We start from the raw sequence: 22,741 nt of genomic DNA, 5'->3' as shown, positions 1-22,741 counted from the left end.
TTTGGAGTCTCACAGGTTCAAGGGCTATTAGAAGGTGGCTGAGACTAGTTATGAAGTGTGAGGGTGCTGCCAATCATCACCCTTTTAGACTGCATGTGTGTGCAATTAAGAGAGCAGGAAAAGAGACCTTTCACGATAGTGTTTGGCCTTTGTTTAGATGTGTTTGCTAACAAGAAAGCTGAGAAAGCAATGGCATGGGGGTGGGAGACGAACGTTGTTTTACTGCTTTTTATACCTGCTATATATGATAACTCCAGAGCTGCTCTTGTTCCATTCTCACCATGAACTGTTTGTTCAGCTGCCTCAGATTGCCATTTCGGTGGCTCCTTTTTTGCTAATCTTCTGCTTCAGTGTTTATGGAGGATATCACCAATAAACCTGCTGAGTAAAGTGGGTAAAACCACATGCTGGTGGCTACCTATGCTACTTTCTATGTCAGGGCTGACTTGTCTTTGTCTTTTAAGGGGAAAATTTATTTTGTGATATTTCACAAGACTGCTTTGATAACACAGTCTAGGAACCCTAATTTTCTAACTCCTTTAATAAGCCACGACCTACAAATCCAAAGAAACCGGTTTAACCAGTGAACAGAACCATCAACAGGAAGCTTTACAAGGCCTTGCTGATAAGCTCCAGTCTGTGTATTTTTTCTGTATGAGTTTTTTCTCTGTGCTAAATAGCTGAACTCCTATTTTAACCACAGCTGGTCCTGCCTTGCCGCAGGACTGCCAAAGGCTGGGCCCAGAGCATCGTTGCTCAACACATATCATCCCTGAGGCTGATGGGAAGAGCTTTCAGTGCCACAGGACAAGGACATGTCACTTTACAGGTTGAGAGACACAAACAAGGGCCGTTACTGGGGAGAGGAGCCCTGAGCTATCACTCACACTGGAGTTTTCTTTGCTTTGACACAGTCACAAACCAGTGACTTTCTGAAAGTGCTGGCTATTTTAAAGCCCAGTCATTAAATTCACCACCCAAAAATATATTCAATGTAGATGTTTTCAAAGCTGGGATTATCATGTTAAGTGGAAGACTAACATACTTTGAGAGAAGGGTCAGGGGTTTTGGAGGGAGCTCAGAGAGCCTGACTGGAGCCCAGCTCAGCACTTGCATCCTGCAGAGTCATGCATGAGCCACATGGGACAAGGTCTCAGGCACGGAAAGGAGCCCCAGGAGGGTTTTCTATTTATTACAACACCTGTGCTCCTCTCTGTCACAGGGAACTGGGGAGGACACCAGCTTCAAAGGTCTTAAGGTACAGAGAAACACTCTTGGTTTTAGGATGAATACATAAAGCAGATCCACCTGTATTTCTAGAGGTCCTTTTCATCCAGCATGTCTATTAACTTCAGTGACTGCATCCAGACCCCTGGGAAAAACAGTCTGCACTCAGATTACTTATTGCTAGACATAGGGGTGACACAAAGTGTTAACTCTGCATTTAATTTTTAGCTAGTATCATCGTGGCTCTACGACCACAGGATGAAAACTGTTTCCAAAACTGTATCTCTTGTTCTTATTGTACATGTATTCTAGATAAAGAGATCTTTATTATGATTGTAGAAATATTCTGGAAAACTGTGTCTGCTGATAAAGATAAGAAGCCAGTTGAATAGCAGAAGTTTTCACACTGCTTTCTTAGCAAGAAAAATACTCAGTAATACTGTCAGGCATAATGACTGATCTATGAATTAAGATAAAATGTTGCATACATGCTACAAATACTTTTTTGCAAAACATGGAAAAAAGAGTTTACAAATCAAGTATTTTTCATGCTTTTGCAGGTAATATATCTATCAAGTTTATGCCTAGACTTTATATACACATCTCAGAAATTACTTGCTCTCTGTGGAATTTGCATAATACCTTGTAAGTATATTTTTCTGTAAGAAATTCCCAAAGCATGTATCTACTTATGCACAAAATGGACTGAAATTAAAGGGGTGCTTTTCAGTGTTTGATTCCACATGTATTTGTTATAAAGACAATAATCAGCGGCAAGTCAGACAATAGTCAAGTCAATAGTTCTGCATGTGTCTGTCTGATACAAAAGCTGGGCCTGAAAGCTGCTTCTAAAATCTCACAGGGCCACTTTCTCCAACATTTATGTTGATTACTACGTTTCAATGCATTCAAGTGTATGTGTGAGAATAACAGCAAAGAAAATTTTTCTTGAGCCAAGTAACACCTACCGGAATTCAATTCATAAAACCTGTGTTTCAACACAATGTTAGAATTTCAACTGACATGGTTCCATGTTTGATGGAAATCAAAGGCTACAGGCACAGATCAGTCCATCAGAGCTTATACTGTTCTTGGCCATGGCAGTTTTATGAGAACAGCCACGGGCAAGGGGCAACTCTCAGTGGGATCGTTTAGTCTACATGCTACCTATTCAGGTGGCCTAGTTCAAACTTATTCAGGTTTGGAAGAACAAGAATGAAATAAATCATGAGGCACACAGAGAAACTGTGTTTGGAAAAATCAGAGAGGACAGGCATCTTCTTTATACGCAGGGAGGAGCTAGTTTGACTTCTGAGCTGGATGATACCGCAACAGAGAACCCATTTTGCTGATGGAAACACCTCCTTCTGATGGGAATACCATGCCTTTGCTGCAAGCCAAGTCCCAGCCAGTGCTGCTGTACAGGTCCCACCACTGCCTGGGGCTGTAACCTGGGCAGTCCACATCCCAGTTCAGGGCATGCTGCAGCCACAGGTGCACCCCTCACACATCCTCTGGAATCCTCTCTGCCTACATCTGCCATGAAACTAGGATCCCATGCCTCATATTGCCACAGCCATCCTTGGCTGTGCATTTACCTGCACACTGTATCTATCCACTAACAGATGTTGGAAGTATCCTTGAACTGCTGCTAAACTTGGTTCAGGCAGGTTCAGCTACATGCCCCTCTCACACTTAGAACCTGGCAACACCCTTGAAGAAATACAATCAAGTTATGTTTAGTTAAGTCCCACAGCACCACAGATTTTCCTTTTATGCAGGTTATTTGTATTAAGGAGACACAGATCTCAAAATCTGTGGGCTAGCATTTCCATTGACACGTACTTCACTGGAGAAAGGAGCATGCACTGCAGCCTGCACCTCACGGAGTATTTGAAAGGCCATTAGGGAGATATGTGGTGAGTGGCAATGGCCCTGCTCTTGCAGGGAGATGCTGATCCTGCCCCTTCCCTCTCATCCCATGGGTTGCCTCTGCAGAAGCAGCCTTTGCATGCACAATACCTGCCATTCCTGGTATCGTGTTGCCGCATGTTCTTGATAAAATGAACCTTCTTAAAGTTCTTTGGTCTGGGTGATCCTGAGAGTGTCCGACATCTGAAAAATAAATCAGTTGCAAGGGAGGGGAGGGAGAAGAAAAAAAAAATGTTCTCAGTTCCCTGCTGTACCGCCAAGAAGTCTACACAAAAGCAGGAAGGAAAGACGAGACAAATGATTCAAGTCACCCCGTGTTAGGAATCAGCAAGAACAATAAAGACAATAAGTCTGGAAACGCGACGGACGGCTGAAACAAAAAAAAAAAAATTAAAAATAAGAAAAGGCACCACCCCCTCCCTTCATGCAAAAAAAAAATCATTAAAAAAAATCTCAGCAAAGTAAAACTTCCTGTAATCTGCCATGACAGTTTAGCCCAAGCTTTCAGGGGAAAAAAATTAAACCAAATAAAAACCTAGTAAATATGCAATTTTCCCCACTCACACCAGCACCCACGCTTTTGTATGCTTCTCAGCTATTGATAAAGGAGCCATTGAGGAAAGTTGTTTCTTGTTTTAATTTTAGAAAGATTTAAAATCTCCTATTTGCAAGGATAATTCCAATTTGATTTTAACTCCAAATATTACTTTTCACGTTCCTGACAGTATACATAACAACTGAAAATAAAATAAACTACCCCAGGAAAAAAAATAATCGTTCTTCAAAACATTAAGCCTTAAATCTATTTTACATCTGAATGCGCTTTATAAATTGCAGTTACAGAATTGCCAGAGGGAGGAGAGATGAGACAAACAGCAATATCCTCCCCCCCGCCTTCCACCCTTGCTCTTTCTAATCAGCTGAAACCACAGCGCATGTGAAAGCATTCTCTGTTTCATCTCAGGGCTGTTTTGCTGCAAGGCGAGGCGCAGCTCGCAGGCACTGGAGATGAGTCCTGTGCTTGCAGCACAGCCAGGGCTGCTGGACTGTGGCTGCTGCATCCTCTGTGGTACCTACAGGACCAGCATCCTCTGCCAGTGCACAGGACCAGCACAGCCCCTCTGTGTTAAGTTCCCCTAACCTATTTTTCTATCCTCCTCTCTGCACAGGCAGAATTCAGCAGCTTCTCAAGCCCAAGAAGTTGTTATGTTGGGCTGAAACCACAGGCCACTCTGTGCCAGTCCCCACTGCTGTACCCAAACACCACCGTGCTGCATGGGCACACCCTGAGGGGGGCAACCCATCACTTTGCAATTTCTGCCTTCCTCCTGCTAGTAAAGTCCTTGAGATTTCCTCACCCTCTGATTGCAATTAGCCTTGTTAGTTTCTTCACATGAAAATACCACCAAGAGAGACATTCTACTACCAATTCTGCAAATTAGCAAGTAAAAATACTGCCTGGCAAACCATACTTTGTTTATATCTTTTACCAATTATACATGTTTGAATCACTTATGGGAACACTTCATAACATGCTGGTAAGCATGCAACAGAAAGCTTTGTAAAAATAATCAAGCCTTGGTAATAAGCCAATTGGTACAGCCTCTGCTGTTCTTTGCTTCGAGGTAGGGAGAGACAGCCAATCTGCATGTGGATAAACAAGACTATAGGCTAAACACCAATATAAACCTGCTGAATTACAGGTTCTAAGATAACGAGACAGTCAAACTTAGGCTGCTGTCTTGCCGAACAGCTGCCCTGGAAGCATTCCATGCACTGGTCAGATTACTGACCAGCCACTTTCTGAACTGTTAAGCAGTTGCTCCAATTTTCCATCAGCCCAGAGGATTGCCTGGTGACTAATTATTGTGGTCCCCAGAGAAGGAAGCTGTGGTCTTCCAGATGCAGAAATCAAACCACACACTGAAGCTGCCAATATAACTAGGATGGGAGCAGATTTATTAGTGGGGTGGCAGTCACAAACCTACCAGCCAACACACAGACATTAATGCTGGTAACTGAAATAAGACTGCATGTGATGAGAGAATAAATAATAAAAATTCATAAAAAATACTAGCCTTCAAAAACTTACTGTCTTAAACCATCTGTACATACTTTTTAAATGAACCACAGATGTTAGGGTACTACTGACTGGGGCTAGTCATTAATATGGGTGACAACTAAACTTCTCTATTAACCAAATCTCACATTTTACTTCCTGACATTTCATGTAAATACTGCCTTTTTGTTTAATGACCTACAGCCAGGGAATGTACAATTCATAGCAGCCACCACCTCGCAGGACACGTGAGGTTTCAGTTCCTTTACTCACTATGAAAAATCTTAATGTGAAGACCCAGCTACTTTTGAACATGAGGAGGGAGAGCAAGCCTGCCCATGCATGTGCTTTACAGACAAGAAGCCAGAGAGAGAGAGTAAATAAAATGACCTCCGCAGTGGGGCATTTTCTTCGATGTCCTCCAGAGTCTCCAGAGAAGATCGCTGGGAGATGAGCCGACGTCTGCAGAGAAAACAGAACACAAAACATCACTGCTGATTAGAGAGCACAAGAAAGTCCTCAGAGCTGTTATTCAGTGAACATCACAAACCACCCTTCACTAGCCAAGCCATAGCTTTGGATATCAATAAATTTTGTTCTGTTGTGCTTATCTTAATCTGATTCCACCCAGAAGCAAACTTACTCCACACAATCTGCTACAGCAAAGCAGAAGTTGCAGCTTGCAACAGCTCCTCCTCAGTTGATGCTTCCCTTCCTTCAAGGGTTTAACACCCATCTAACACAGTCCCACATGTGCTGCAGTGCAGCCGGCAATGCTCCAAGTACAGCACTTCGACAAAATAATGCATAGATAGATCCACAGAGACTGCCTGTCCTTCATGCTGCCACAGGGGACACTTCTCTTTGCCCTTTGTGCTTTCTACCAAGTAAGTGCCACTTGTTTCTCCACGATGTCCATCTCATCACTCCTGTGAGGACTGTCTGAAGTGAGATGAAAGATGACAGTGCCAGCAGCACTGGTCACACAACAGCAGTTTAAACAGAAGCTCTGACAATCCCTTTGTGCAGTACAGGTGAGCTAAGTTCTGTTTTAAACTACTTTCGTATGCCTGAGTCACATCCTTCCTCCACCTTCAGAGAAATAATTATGGAAATCTTAGCATTACAGGTTTTCTGGCTGCTCTAGCAGGCAGAAGAAGCCCCAGTACAAGCTTTGTTTTAGCAGCCATTGCTGTTGCACAACCTCCAAACACCCTGACAGCAGCACAAAACAAGGACTGTGCCCAGCCCTCCAAAAAAACATTGTAAATACCACAAATGAAGGTGTAAGATACAGCCCACCCACAGGCACACACAGAAAAAATAAGCTGGCAATCATTGAAACTACTCCATCATCAATGGGTGTCAAAACAGCTGCAACAGCCAGCAGAGCTGTGGCACTGTGCCCCAGCACCCGGTTGGCAGGAGCAATGCCAGCACCCATCGATCCCAGCAGCCATGGCTGAGGCCCAGAACACCTCACCAGTGACTTCACGGGTATGAACTTAAATGATAAAAGCCCTCATAGACTATCACTGTTTCTTTCCCAATTCCCGCTGAGCTGCCTTACTCCCTTGATCTGCAAGCAAAGAGTTTCCAGAATGTTATGAGCAGGCCTATATGCTTGGAAAGGTGCTCATTATTTATTCCTTGGCTGTATTTTCACAATAAATTGTTTTCTCTGATGCCAGTGTAAGCAGTTGCTAATCCTTCCTGCAATTCCCTTGCCCCTCCAGTTGTGCTGCTACAACTGTTCCTGCAGCCGTGCTGCAAATCTGATTACTGAAATGTTTTTCAGTTCAAAATAACCCTGAGGTTCAGTGATTCCATTTACTATTAATTCAAACACCAGATTTCTATCAGTAACCTGCAGACAACACATTTCAGGGCAATTTGAATGTGTATACAGCTTTCTGTGTATTTAGAAAATCATAAAAAAAACCCCTCAAACAATTTATAGATCAACTAAGTGTGAAGCATAATCCTCTTAGGAAAAATATGCAAACCTAAATCCCCTCAGGCTTTGTCTAAACTAGGATTTTAGAAGATCTGGCACAAGATAGGATACACCTTCAAAATTCTAAGGGAAAAAAGTCTGCATTTCAGGATGTGCTGGCATAGACACGGAAGAAGGAGGAAGAAGGGACCAAACTTCTGTCTCCTGCACCCATGGGTGCTCCCTCGGCTCCATCCACAGTCTGAGAGGACACAGGAATGCTTTTACTGGGAGAAACTCAGATCAGGAGGAGCTCCTCCTCCATCTTCAGTTTTACTGATCCACAGGCAAAAGCTGGAAGTTTCAACTACCAGCACGCTGACATAGCAGATGATAGCTGTTGGCTCGTAAATACCTCTTTATACATCATTAGCTTAATAACACAAATAATGCCATGATCCCATCTTGTGGTGTTACAACACGAAAAGCATACTTGGCATGTTGTTAGTCAAAGAGAGATAAACAAGGGTACAACCTTGTCACCTTCTTCATATTAAATTTAGTAAATTAGTCACACTGTATTTCCTCTAGATGCCAGGTGCCTGTACAGCACCAAGTGCATATTCCAACCACCACTGAAACCTTTTTCCAAGTCTCCTTGCTCAAGCTATGCACCATCCCCAACTTCATTGCTGATAGTTTGACAGACATGGGTTTGAAGACCCTACATTTGCAACTGTCGTTAAGGCAGATGTGCTGGTTGGCAGGAACACAACTGCATTTCATCAGCTGCTCATCCAGTTGCCTGCTGGAGTCCTCTGGCTTCCCTTGCTGGTCTCAACTTCCTAAACCCAGCACCAGGCATGCTCCCTCCTGATTTTTGCTTGCTAACCTCGAATGCAACATAGGCTGGGTGGCAATCCCTGCCACCTCTCTTGGCATGAAAGACCTCACACTGATTTTCACCAGTACTGATTTTGAAGCATTTTGGGTACCTTGCATGGCAACTGAATTGGCACAAAGGAGTAGGGAAAGCTCTTTGTTCACCCAAACTTCAGAGAGCAGCACCTGAGCTCCCTCTCAACTAGGGCATAATATAAGCATGATTCTGGATAAACTCATTCAGGAAGGAAGAAAGCACACATAAAAGGTACTGGCACAGGTAGCAGTGTGAGCAAGGATATCCAGCCCAGCCCCCAGTTCAGCTGAAAACTGCCACATCTTTCACCTCTCCCCAGAATTATTAGTTTTTATCACTTCAACTCCCAGCACTGTCAAAGGAGCACCAGAGAGGCAGTTGTGGAGCAACTCTGTTGAAATCAGCTCACACTGTCCAGGAATCACACCCTCTTTTCACTGAAAAAGCTCAGCCGCAATGAAGGATGTGTAATTATTCCACTTTATCTTAAATCTTTATTTCAAGACCTAATTAAGATGACCTAAATACCAGTATTTTATAAGCTTTACACAGCTGGATATTATACCAGAAATGCCAACTAATGAACCCACCTGCTGTGAATAAAGTCACATCCTGTGCCACACACACAGGACAAAAAACAGTTTTTGAAAAGAAAAGCTTTTGAAAGGATCTTCCAGGGAATACAACCAAAATCAGTTTTTCATTGACTTCATTAAGAATTAATCACCTCAACTGCTGTTTAGTATTTAAATTAATCATCTTTCTCTCTTCAGGCAAGCAGCCAGGGTTTGTCTATACAACTCCTAAAAGGGTTATTTTTCAAAAATTGATGAGCATGCTATAGCAGCTGGTATATGTAGATACTCGCACTGAAATAACCCAAACTGTTTTATATCACACATTACCATCATTCTGATGTAAAGCCGTGTTGATACCTATTTTGTATTTAAAAATGCCCCATTTCAATAATGAGAAAATCCTTCTATTGTTGAGGAAGAATATATGCAGAACAAAACAAAATAGCATTATGTGACTCATACAGGATTCAGGTTTTGGGATAAGTCTTTAAGCAGATGCAATTTCAATATAAAATGCTTTAAAACTTTTGTAGAGTAAATGTCAGTCAGCTAACACACAAAAATACAATTGCCCTTAACAACCAAATTAAAGATGTTTCAATAAAAATGTTAATTTCTGCTAGTCCATGGAAAGTCTTAAAAAATTCCTCCTAGTTTAATCACCACATTCTATGTATACCAAACTCACCCTCACTCCTCACAGTCCATGCAAACAGAAAAAGGCAGTTCAGCACTGGAAAGATGATGACCTCTTTGTTCTAATGATCAGCCCCTCTAAGACAATGGTCACAGTCTCATGCAACTTACAGACTTATTTTGTTTAAAAATCATGCAATATCACTTTCCCTTAAACACCTACCTAAACTACTTTTCGTCTGTTTCCTTGCTGTTGTTCCCTGTGCATGCACCCAGAAACAACCAATATCCTACAGGCAAATTCCAAGTGCAGACCAAAGAAAGAAACTAAAGAGATATTTAATGCCATGGTATTTTAAATGGCTGTTTTCTAAAATATTCATGACCCTGCTTGTATACTGGATTTATCTTTGACCAGCTGTCGGAATCTCTGTGGAAGTTACTTAAAAGCTAAAATGTTGTCTTCATTTCCCCTCTCCAGAGTCAGATTAATACATAGCTCGGTTGCAAAAATTAAATAAAATACAAGGGCCAAAAAAGAAACTAAATAAAAGGAAAAATAAAATAAGGCAGGTCTGTAACCAAAACAGCAAACAGCCAAAGCAAGTAGACTGTAAATATATTCACCATAAACATCCCATCAATGGAAAATTATCTCTGCTCTTAATTGCTGCAAAATACTCAGCTCAGTTATGTTAAACATACAAAATCTTATGCTACATAGACAGGAGGTGATAAAAAAAAAGGACCTGCAATCAGAACACTGAATAAATTCATCCAGGAAGGAAGAAAGGAAGGAAGGAAGCCAATGATAATCCAAGAGATAAGGAAAAATAAATCCATGTGTAATGACTTTCTAGCACAGCTACAAAATCAGGAAGAAAAAGCTGCATTTTAAATACAACTAATTTCTGTTAAAGTTGGGGGCATGATTTTCCCCCTGCTTCTGTTAAGATTACAAACTTGAAAGAGCTGAAGCCAGCAGCGTGGGTGCTGCTGGCTCCCAGAACAAAAAACAGCCCTTCCAGACAAGCTTCTTCACTTTGGAACAACTGCATCACTTCAGAGCTGCAGTGACATGGGACACACGGGTGCCAATCTCCCGAACACCTGCCAGCTGCGTTAACACTGATGGCAGACTTTGGGAGGACAAAGACATTTCAAGAGCTGAAGATTGTTGGCAGTTCCCATGTCCACTGGGCCACCTCCTCCCCTCAGGTGGCCAGGCAACATGGGTAAGAACCATGGGGCAGAAACATCTGGGCTATAACCTTCTGGTCACAGCTGTGATTATCATAATGTGGCTTGGAAGCATCAGAAAAGCACAAGACTGCCTGACACTTTGAAAATGTTGGAATCTTCATTTCCACTGTGCCATCATTGCAAAAGGTGTATCCTACACATAGGAACACTACCCTAGATAGGTGCAGAAGGGGAGTGGAAAGAAACTAATCATAAAGCTTACAGTGATTGGGAATGAGATCAGGATATCTGTAAAGATACTTCAGGGCCTGCCAAAAGGTGTAAGAGAAGGGCTTCTCTCTCTCATCCATCCACCCGTCCTCAGAGAGGTGTCAGCCCCAGACTCAAAGAGGAGGTCTTCCTCAAAACCCAACCTGTCCTTTGCAAGCACTCCCTGAGGAGCTACCAAAACATGCTCTGGACTTGTAGCTCCCATAGGTCAAACCAGGCAGAGCATCACCTTGATCCTCTAGGGGAACAGCAACACTAGGGCTGTTTTTACATTGGGCTTCATATTGTTCCTTCCAGCACCAAAATGGCTTGAACAGTAAAAGGAAAACAAGGAGAATATTCAATGATATCTAAGATTAGCCATCTATGTAGTAGAATGAAAAAAAATACTAAAAGTAAATAAATACACAAATACATATATATATATATATCTATAATATATCACCATATTATGGCTACAAACTTATCTTGCAAGCTACTCTGAGTTTTGAGTAAGTTACCAAATGGCATTCTTTTCCCAAACTGCTTTGGAGTTGGATTTGGGTATACACAGAAGTGCAGCTCCTGGTTCTCTCCCACTGTGGGACCAGGGGAGTAGGTATAAGCAAAGCTGCCAGACTTAGGCCATGCCCTGTCCCCAGCAGCTCCAGCCCCTGTGTCACTCCAGGGAAAGAAACTTAAATGCCACTTCTCTCCAACTGTTCCTCAGGCTGCCGGCTGAATGCCTCTGCCCAAACTCCCAGGGTAAGCCGCGACAATTAACACACTCTTCTGAAATATTATACAAGACATCAGCTGTGAACGAATCCCCATTCACTTCCTGACCCCTGACTTCATGCCCCAGCATGAACCCAGATGAAAGACCCGCTAATGAGTCACCTCTCACCCTCCCTCTGAAGTTTTTACTGGGATTCTTATGTCCCAGCTCATTTTCTTCCTATCTTTTGCCAATATTACAGGAAGACAAACACAGGAAAAACAAACCCTGAGACTATTGAAAATTATTAAGGGAAATAGAATTTCCAGGAGCTACCCAAAGCGATATAAAGCCGGTTTTAATTGTGTGCTATCATAATTATGCAGCAGAGCCATTATCTGCAAAGAACATCAAACTCCATTTAGGACTTCCACGCTGCGCAGCATATTGTCAGGGCTGCCCACAATGGGAGTTAAAAGCATCTGGCACATGCTGAAAATGGATTATTTTGTTAATTCAGCAGCCCAGCCCAAACACACAGAGACCATACCAAGACCCCTCTATTTAGCTGTCACCTATGTCAGGCAAGATGCCAATATGGTCTAAGACCAAAGCCTTCTGCAGCAGACTGCGAAGGAAAGTATGTGAAGCAGAAATCCTGAGCTAGCAGGACTCTCAACAACCTGCTTTCTTGGGATATGCACTGCAAGGAGAGAGACCTTCAAATCTAGTGATAACTAGGAGAATAACGCCATGCCAAATGTTTCCTCAGTCTCCGTCAACCTTTTGGGGATAAGACAGAAAACAAGGAGATGATGGGAGAGGTATGGCATGCACATGGCTCCATGTTACACACCCCTCCTAGTACAGGGGTACCCCCTGTACTCAGTACTCCACCTATACAGTCATCCAACTCCTTCTCCAAGCCTCATCCTCCCACAATACGCAAGGCAGAAGCTTTGAAATACACAATACTTGAACTGCTGCCTCCTGACCTGTCTCCATGTAACATCACAAGAAGAAAAACACCTACATTGCCATTCTAAAGGTTCCTGTAAGTAAGAATTAAGTAAGAATGAAGAAGTATGAAACAAGAAAATAAACATGACAATACTGAAGTATCCCACTGACCTTTCACAATGCAACACAATGCTCTGTTCACAAATTATTATGTAGCTTTATGCATGTGAACCTTCAAATAGTACACAAAATTCTAGCACAGCCCTGTCCCAATGCTCCAGAGGGATCATCTGGGTCTGGGTAAACCAAATATAAAATCAAGAGTACCATCACTGCAAAGAGACAAGGAACTTTCACTTAGAAGTGCTGAATAGCAAGCTGTTCACTGGCAATGCATTTGTATAGTGTGAATGTGTATATGCAATCATGCAGAAAACAGAAGGTATGGTAGAACACAATTTTCGGACTTTTGGGCATTTTTAGCATCTTGCACATTCAGCTTGACACACTATCATTCTAGAAGACATGATTACTAGGAATCTCTAGTGAAGGAAAAAACTCCCAGGGCTTAGTCTAGGGAGAACAGAAGAGCAATCACAGAAGAGCTATCAACAACAAATTGTTGACTCTGAGGGCCATTTAATTTTCACCTTCCCCAGCAGGATTCCCAACTCTCCGAAGATGTACCTTGTTTGGAACTGTTATGATCCAATTATTAAGGTTCTTTAGAAATACCTCTGCCTGAATTAAGGTACAAACGAGACCATATGCCAGTCAATAGTATGAGTTTTATTTGATAGAAAATATGAGAGAGAGAGAGAAGAAAAGAGAGAAAAAGAGAAGTAAGAAAAGAGGTGGGGGGGACAGAAAGAGGGAAAGAGAAAATATCACCATCCGTGGATCCCAACGACGTTCCGTTGATCCTCTCCAGCCGGTCTTCTTGGTGGTGGTGGTCCCCCCAAAAGCACAGGATGCCATGGGTTAATATACACTCAGGCCAGGGGCAATGTCCAGGCATGTTCCCCCAGGGGAGGGGCAGTTTCTTGCAGCAGACTCTGCTTGCATCACCTGCACTCCTGTGGTGCCAGGCCTAGCACTCTGGGGGGGTCTGTGATGGATTGTGACTCCCCCTCAGCTGCCTCTCACGTGAAAGTCTCATGGATGTAGCCAGTGAGGTTGGGGGTTCCACAGCTGGGCCAGTTTGTGTCAACCTGGCTTCTGTGAGCTGTGCTCTGCCCCCACCCCAAACTCAGCCAGGGATGATTCTCAGCACAGCTGGTGGCTTTGGCCTTTGTGTATGCATTCCTTTCCCTCAGCCTGAGATGACTGAACAATAGGTTTCCCTTTATCTAATCTCAGCAGTTTGACTCAGTCAGGTATCTTCAGGGAGGTTTCTTTGATTGTAGCTTCTTTATACACTTTTTGTTATAATGAGCAAAACTTTATATCAATGTTTGAGGCATGAACTATTTCAGTCTCTGACAGGAACCTACCATCATGGTCTAGTGGAGGATTTGGCAGTGCTTGTTAACGGTTGGACACAATGAACTTAAAGGTAAATCTAAAGGATTCAATCATGCTATCTTACCCCTGCTGCAGCTGCTTTGGCACCCAATCCTCATACTGCTGGCTCTGCCCAAACCATAATGAGGAGCTACAGTTACAATTCAGTAAGATTCATTTAAAGACAGCAGGGCTCTCACAGATGCTGAAGCGCCAAGAATCTACACCCTCTATTATCTTTAAGCAATGATTCACAGATTCACTGTCTTCACTTTACTGACTGCAGCAATGTGATAGCTTTCAGAAGGCTTCTGTGCAGTGATTTATTTTGGGTATGGCTGAACACTGCCACAGCTGTATTTTTCAGAACAACCATTACCTCATAACCCAACATACATTTTCACATCAACAGGCATCAGCTTAATTAGAGACACTCAAAACTAGGAAAGAAGCAAACAACAAGGTTAATCATCTGACCTTATGAAAACAAGGATGCTTGCCAAAGCAGATACAATAGCACTGTAAAGAAAATATAAACTGTCCATCTTTAAGTCCTTTTTTTGCAGTAAAACCCACACCCTAATAGCCTTCATTGCATCAACATGAATCTAACAGATTCTTCACGTATCTCACTTAGGCCTGACAAACTCTGTGTATTGCAAAACAACAAAGATTTAGTTCTGTTCAAAAGTAATGTTTCTCCTTAAACACCACGTCCCAGGGAAATGAAGAACCAACGTTTAAACCAAGTATTTGAGGAAACCACATGCTGCCAGAGTGCAAGTCTTTAAAAGTACCAAATCCCAAAACGTTGTATTCCACAACACTTAAAGTCGTGTAATTAACTAAGAAACTCACTTGCAAGTCAAGGTTATATGCAACACATAGCACAACACATGGAAAAACATGCACTACTAAGTAATCTGGAAAGAGGACTGTAATTCTAGCCTCGATACATAACCACGCAATTAAAACTCCAGCCTTTTCCTCTTTCATTTGAGGTGTGTTTTAGGTCACCTACAGCCCAACCTCATAGCCCTGCCTTGCTTCCAGATGCTATCTGGGAGAAACTATTCCACAATCCCACATCTTAACATTCTTAGACTTAGAAGAAATCTGAACAATTAACTGCAGTGTTAAAAAAATATATCCCAGACACTGTGAATGGTCTGGCTAGAATTCTTGACAGAGAAAGAAAAGGCCCCTGTGTGAGTAGGGCAAAAAACCCAAACGAATAGGAGAAAGCTTAGCATGAGGCATTTCGGGCATGAGAGATGAATGCTGGCACAGGTGGTGGCAATCTGAGTGTTTACTGGTGCATACTTTGCATTTAGTTCTGGCTACACTTGCTACACATACCCTTGAGATCAGGCACTTTTCCCAGCACCTCATTACATACCCAAGAGTCAATGCCCTGCTTTCCCTCCCATTCATTGCTGAAGACCAAGCCTATGCATATTGTTCAGAGATCAGCTGTCATATTGGACAGCTTAGACATCTTAACTTTTAGGTATCTGTGATAAGGTGAGGCAGTCCAGAGCCATAATTTTAAATATTATTACATCCACAGGAATTAGCGCCTTGCTGCTTGTTAGCTCATGCACAGTCAGCTTCAATGCCAAAGACATTTGAGTACAAAAATATGTATTTACTTAAAATATTGCATTTGCTTATGCTTTACCAAAAAACATACTTGCAATACAGGAATCATGTTCCAAAAACATGTACCACAAGATCCATTATTAGGGTTAAGGCAGATCCTTACTGTTCAGCAGAACTGCTTCAGTGTATCAATGAGCTTCTGAACCTGAGTCTTGCAAAGGGAGAGCTCAGTTCTTCTCTGCTTGTCTCACTAGGGACAGATCCTGAAGCCACTCAGGTAATTGCTCTGGAAAAAGCAAACTACCTCCTCCATTCCCCCATCTCTGCTACCACGACTGAGCATGGCATCTTCCTGTTACTGGGCGCTGGGTTTCTGCTGGTAGCAGAGGGTTAGGTCATCTCTCTGTTGAGATCCCTTGGCTTACAGCAATTGGCTCATCCCCAGTCTGAGGTTACTCTCTCCTGCTACAGATCTCTATTAAAAATTTAAATGTTTTCAAAAACCAGTTTACTCCACTGTGAACATTTAGCTCTGCACAGTGAAAGACCAGCTACAGACTGCACCATGGTTCAGCTTATCACAGGTGCACCTACAAAGATTTATCATGGTTTAAAAGGTGACATTTAAGAGACTGAATATCCATGAGGAACCCTCGCTTCCCCCTACTCCCAGTAAGCAAGTATTGTGGGAATGCTCATAATACTGGTAACATTTGGTTGTGTGGCTGTATCATTGCTCTCTTTTAAGGTATGGTTGGTACAGTAGGGTCCAATATTTAGAGAAGCTGGCCAAGAAGCCTCCCCACCTGTTTTCACAAGAGAAAGTACCCAGCAGTCACCCTAATGAACATTTCATTGACTTGGCAAATGCAGCCTACATCTGCAGGCTGGGGAATTGCCTTTCCCAGGATCAATACGCCCCCAAGAGCACACAGGACAATTGGCAGAGGCCAGAGGCTCAGAAAGCATCTCCTTACTCTCTGCTGAAAACAGCATCTTTCCAGGGTGCCATCCCCACTCACTCAGGGAACATGTGCTGCTCTGCCACCCCACAAACAGCTGGATATGCAGACTTGAAAGGTTCCCAAACTTATGGCCTTTTATTTTCTTACATTCCTTGCATACTGTCAAAGTGCTGGATTATAAAACATAATCTGAGCAATCTCCTGCTTAGTAAATTATGTAATTATTACAGAACTGAATTTTTGTGGGTGCCAACAATTTGTCTGGCTAGCAAATACCCAGTAATGAGATATTACTTTTCTATCAATTTTAGGAGGAGAAAACCCACAAAAACCTGCAAGAAATTTGTACAATGCCCTTAACATGTTTTAACTTTTGGTCAGCTCTGAAGAGGCCAGGCAGTTGGACTAGATGATCCTTGCAGATCCCTTCCAACTGCGATATTTTATTATATTTTATTCTAAAAGCAGATTCATTAACACACCAAAAGTGAGGAAGATTTCCAGAGCACTCTGTTAGACTGAGTCTACTGATACTTTATATTATCAGAACAATTAAAAAAGCATCTCATACTGACAAATCTGGCACACAAAGTGCAGTTTAGGAGACTGCTATTAGAATGCAGCACAAGACCCAGACTGCACTTTTCCCATACTCCTGTCTTGGTTCCCTCGTGCCATGCCAGAAGGATCAGAGGCAGCAGCTCAGGCAGATTCAAGACCAGGCAGCCTCCTTAAAACACCACTGACTGCTCTACCAAATAACCTCAGCAATGATTCCTGACTTGTTCAGCCTCTCCCCAACACACCCAAAAGATATGCTGCATTCAGATTATGCAATGAGGAAGGGTAGAGGTCGGCTGGTCGACCCTGATGTTCTCAGTGATCCCCTTCAAATGCGTACTGAGCCTCCAACTTGATCTAGTCTTGTTAAAAGCAAGCAAACAAATAGATAGAGCAATCATTAAAGTAAAATAATCAACAATTAATTATAGTTGCAACCCATCTCCTGGTAGAGATGATTAACTGAGAATGGGGTCACACCCTGACCTTACAGGAAGTCTGGAGGATCTGAGCTGTCCCCATCACAAACAAACAACACAAACATTAGGCTGTGTATGGTGAGTTTATATAACCTGTACATTACTTCAGACATCTGTACACACAGCAGGTGGGGACAAAAAGTCTAAAAATAATGGTAAAGTCTGAGGAGAAGGAGCTTGATAGCACATCTCCCACCTCCTCTTCTGAGGCTCAGGAGAGGCAGGGATGGCTTCCATATCCCACATTTGATGAACAACCTCCCCTTGTCAATAGCTTTATTAAAAAAGCATTTAGAAGGGCATAAAGCACCACTCAACATTATCAACTCTTCCCAGCAGTCAAAGCTGGCTGCCTGAGGTCTCTGTCTCCAAAAGTCTGGGAAGCACAGGAGCAAGTCACAGCACCAGACCTGAAAAACACCTGGAATGGGACCCTGAGCTGACATGGTGGTTGGTCCTTTCAAAGCTGGGGTGTTGTATGCTTAGTCTTAAATGACTTAGTTTGAATGATTTCCAGGGTCTGAAAGGGGTAATGTTGCAGCTGTAGCCATGCTAAGTACAACCTTAGGCAGACCTTTGGATGGCAAATGCCATGACTATAGATGCAAAAATATTTAGTTCTTCTTTAGCAGAGACCCTTGCTGGTGTTTAATTTCTTTATACACATACACTTTTTAAACAGCTTTAGGAAGAAAAAACACTATGCCAATGCAGAAATGGATATATTTGATATTAAAGGTTCTACCTATCTGTGTGGAACAAATCAATCACATTACCATTTCCCTAGGGTGAGCAGGCATACAGATAGAACCTATGTAGATGTAAGACTTTTAATTTTTCTGGTCTCCCCCTTCCTTTCTCTTCTCAAAATCTCTGCACTTCCACCAGCAGCCTTCAGAGACAAAGGGTTTATGACTTTTATTCAGAGTTGCATTACTGCCTAGTCCTCCCTCAGTCCGAGCACTTTTCTTGATAACATAAAGAAAGGCACTTTGTCATCTGACTCAGTGGCAATTTTAAAGCTCTGCAATGAATTGCAATGAATTTGCAGCTCATTAGCAATGAATTAAGTTGATGAAAGGTCACAAGAAACCAAGGACAATTTTTACAAAGCATCTCCAGGCAGTTTTTCCAGACCATCAGCTCTCTTTTGCTAACTGAGGAAAACATCTCGAGGAACACGTCTTGCACTGTTTAGAAACTCAACCGTCTGTTTCCCCATAAAAAAAATCCCAAAGTATTGCCTAATGAAACACACAAAGAGTCCTTCTCATGCTATGGGAACACATTTCAGGATTCTGCTCACATGTTTTTTACTCGGGCATGCTTTGATGTAATAGCAAGGGAGAGAAATTTTGAAGGATTTACAGATTAATCAGCCAGAGCACGGATGTAGGTTAGGACTACTAGAACCGTGCTCCTCTGGGATATTATCTGCAGCTCAACTTACCGCAGATGAAATGAAACGTGCTTTGGGAATGCAAATGAATTAGGATGTCACAAAAAGTAATTCAATTTGCAGCAGCGGGGTTTTGAATTTGGTTAGTTACCTACAAGATCTTTATTTAACTGTAAACCTGATACAATACTTACCGTGATTTCCGATTTGAAATTCATTTTACTGCTATTTTAAAAATCAGACCTGATGGCTTCTAACAGATTTTCAGGTCACATCTCTATTACACATATGTATATCTCTATGCAATTGCACACCCTTGGATGCTCTGTAACAGATCTGCACAACAGTGGGATCTTTCACACACATAAAAACAAGGGTAAGACTTTCATTCATTTCTCCACTGTGGAAGAGGTAAGTGGAACAAGACAGCTAATTAGTCATTCTCCATTTCAATCCTCTATAACCACAAAGAGAGCTTGTTTTTTTACTGCAGGCATTGTCTTACATCAAACAATTTGTAGATAAGAAAAAACAGTTCTCTTCCTGAAGGCATATAAGCAAGTTATTTTGACAGAAAAGATGAAACAGCATTAGAAATTAACTGTAACACTTTCTCCCTTCCCTAGCCACTAGAGTATGTCCATTAGGACCCATTGCTAATATACAAGTATATTATCCAGACTGACAAATTTTGCGCAGTCTGCTGTTTTGGTACTACAGAGCACAAGCCATTAATAGCTGACTGCCTCATTCAAATGAAACAAGACAATTATCAGCTGTAACTTACACAATTAATAATACTGCTGCCAGCATTTTCAGCAGAGATTTGATTCTTTTATAGCTCATTTGAAGTCTTTAGGGAACGTGTTATTAGTACATCTGTCCTGCTGTAAACATAATTATCATGCAAAATTCCATTTATCATGCTGATCAGGAAGCACTTTCTATCAGGCTTTCAGCCTGGGAACACTGATAAACAGGCAAGGGAGTTTGACTGCCCCAGCTAACCGTGAGCATGCTCACTGCCAGGACCACTGCCCTTTCCAGCTGAACCTGCAGCAATTTTCTGAATAGGCACGAGACTTGTGCTGACCCCTGACTTTGAACTTGGGGTATATCATATTGGACACTGCTTGTTTGTATCATTAGCTGATTTTATGTTCTCCTATAATTCCATGCTCCTTGCTCCTCTCCAAGACCAAGACTTGTAGGTGTTGAGGCTTATGGAGGTGCTGCAGAGGAGCAGGCAGCAATTGGATTCACCATGATCATGATTCCTTAATCAGTAGCATAAATCACGTCCATGTCACAGACAACAGGCAACATCTATTTCAACAGAACATCACTTTTAATATACAAAACTGGGCTTGGGCCAGGTGTAAACAGACATCAGTTAAACAGCTGTCAACAAACTGTGCTGCATTTTGCCTGAAGTGGGTATGAGGTTTTCAAAAGTGAATACCATCAAGACTTATAAAACTGATACCTTACTAGCAGAATAGCCCGCAACTGCAGGCTTGGTGGGCAGAGAAATTGTCTTCATGGACAACTTAACCCTCAGAGACCTACAGAACATCCTGACATCAAAGTAAGATTAAAGGAAGTAAAGGTCAGCCCCTGCACACATCTCCTGTGAACTACAGTTTTAAATTGGTTTAAAACAGCCTCATTTATACTAATAAGCTGGTGCTGTGACCAAAAGGCATTGTGCTGCTTCAGCCATCGTGCTGCTTCAGCCATCTAACACCCCCTGCATCACAGCAGCAGCAGGTCTCCTGAAGCCAGCCAGGTAAGGGAATTGATCCTGCTAATGAGCACACAAATGATTAGTGATTGGCTTCTACTGGGATTTGTGAGGGAGGAAAAGATCTGCTGTCCTCCATGGGATCAGCCCAAAACAATCCTTAAATCACAAGAACTGATTAACTGCTCCTGCATCACTAGAGGCTGCTCCCATAGCTGCTGGCTGTCCCCAAGCCTTCCTCCACTGCAGCTATGGGTGTCTCCTTCAATCAGCCAGTGAGCAGCACCTAAAACAGTCACAGGGAACAGGCTGGACTTCTTCAAGCTCAACAGATAGAGATGCCAAGCAGGCCTGTGACTGATATTGATCACATCCAGTCTTTAGAACTTAACTATTTTTCTCTATTGGTTGAAACATTCTTTTTTTCCCCAGTGTTTAAAAATTGCCTGACAGGATGTAAGGGACCTGCAGATGCCCTGAGGTTGATGGAATCTCACTGCTGCAGCAAAGGGCAAAGAAGGAGGAGACCAACTCCTGATGATATCAAAAAGCAAATGTTGTTTCAAAGATAAATTATTTTACTTCTGATAAATATGTGACAAAGTTATGCCATTCTTTTTTTAAAATGTGGGAGAAATTAATAATCTAACTCAAGAAAACTGCTATTGCAGGCTGACATTGGTTCATGCAGAACAACTGCATGCCTACAGAAACTCCTAAATTCGCTATGCTAATACATTGAGCCATTGCAGATTGTATTTTAAGCAACTTATTCCCAGATCATGCCAATGTTTCATTTAATTGTGTTAAAACAGGGTGACTGTGAGAAATGAGTAGCACAGTAGTTACATCAATTACTCTTTAAATTCAAGAATCGTGCATATCCAGATTGCTTAATTTCTCCCATACATCTGCATTTGCATATCTTTCTTCTCTGAAGAGCTTTCAAAAGCTCAAGTTTTAATCAGAGGACTATTTTTGATCCTAATTTTCTAAGCTGAAGTAAAGCTGCTACATGACCTAATCTGATGGCAAATGTACCATCATTATCCAGTGGTTTTGAGCAAGTTGTACAATAACTAGTCATAATGTTTCTTATTTTTTTTAATCGCTGATACACCAGGTGCTTTTTGTCTAATTACAGCTATCGAGCTGCAGACATTGCTTTAACTCAGACCGACAGATGATTTGCTGGAGCAAGTGCTGCTTGGTGTGAATAAAACACATGGCAGAAGAGTGTCTGCACATCAGCCCCCCCAGACACAGCCCAGCACACCAAAGCTGCGAGCCGAGGCAGCCCTGCCTCCCCAGACATCCAGCTCCAGCTTTTGCTACAGAAACGAGCAGGACAAAGGGTCACAATTAGATTTGTAGCAGCAAGACAAAACGCTCACCACAGCTCTAAGGGCTGCCAATGCCAAACAGCTCAGCAATCAGAAACACAGAGCACAGCACGGGTGGGGGGAAGAGGTACTGCTAGTCACCAGGTGCAGGGGTACGACTCAATTACAAACTCCCCCTTCCAACAGTTCTGCTTTTATTTTTGACACTACTCTCAGCAAAATCAAAACAATCTCCTATTTCATGGGGAACAGAGCACTTTGATTTGCCTGAAGCCAATGTTACACTTTTAATGTTTTTTTCTTATATACACACAAGCGTACATATTCACCTGCATATATGATATAAAAGACACATAGTCAAGGGAAAAACAATTGTTTCCCCCCTGTTTGAACATGTCACCTTCCTGAAGAATTCTGCTTCCTGAAATAAAGTTCACAGAGTTTCCTCTGGTTTGGCTTAACAGCTTTAAAGGTTGTGCTTCCAGACAGACAGAAAATCTGGCTTACCCACAGCTTCCCCCCTCTGTTCCACATTGAACAGGTTGCTGTTGTGACCACAAGAAAGACGGCAGCCGCTGCTAAAACTTTAATCCCCCCCAAAAGTGGTAATCTTTATATAGCAAATATAATGAGCTTTCTCAGTGACATACTTCAACAATGTTTAACAGGATTGCATAAGCCAAGTTATATTTAAATCCACTGAAAATGCAACCCAATTCTCCGCAGTC

At 42.2% G+C, this 22,741-nt stretch overlaps 1 protein-coding gene across 2 annotated transcripts in view; it reads right to left on the bottom strand.

Annotated features, from left to right (window-relative positions):
- Positions 1-22,741, bottom strand: part of CABLES1 (Cdk5 and Abl enzyme substrate 1) — a 73,257-nt gene that overhangs the window by 31,457 nt on the left and 19,059 nt on the right. For both annotated transcript variants that reach the window (XM_085052691.1, XM_085052690.1), the window contains exons 2-3: positions 5,609-5,680; positions 3,250-3,342 (exon numbers count right to left, since the gene is read on the bottom strand). In XM_085052691.1, coding sequence (XP_084908817.1) covers positions 3,250-3,342; positions 5,609-5,680 — 165 coding nt within the window. The remainder of the gene's footprint in view (positions 1-3,249; positions 3,343-5,608; positions 5,681-22,741) is intronic.

The sequence above is a fragment of the Lichenostomus cassidix genome, chromosome 2 (genome assembly GCF_008360975.1).
Source record: "Lichenostomus cassidix isolate B80296 chromosome 2, HeHo_3.0, whole genome shotgun sequence".
In the NCBI taxonomy this organism is placed as follows: domain Eukaryota; kingdom Metazoa; phylum Chordata; class Aves; order Passeriformes; family Meliphagidae; genus Lichenostomus; species Lichenostomus cassidix.
The sequence above is the reverse complement of the archived record's forward strand: the minus strand, read 5'-3'. Positions and strand labels throughout refer to the sequence as shown.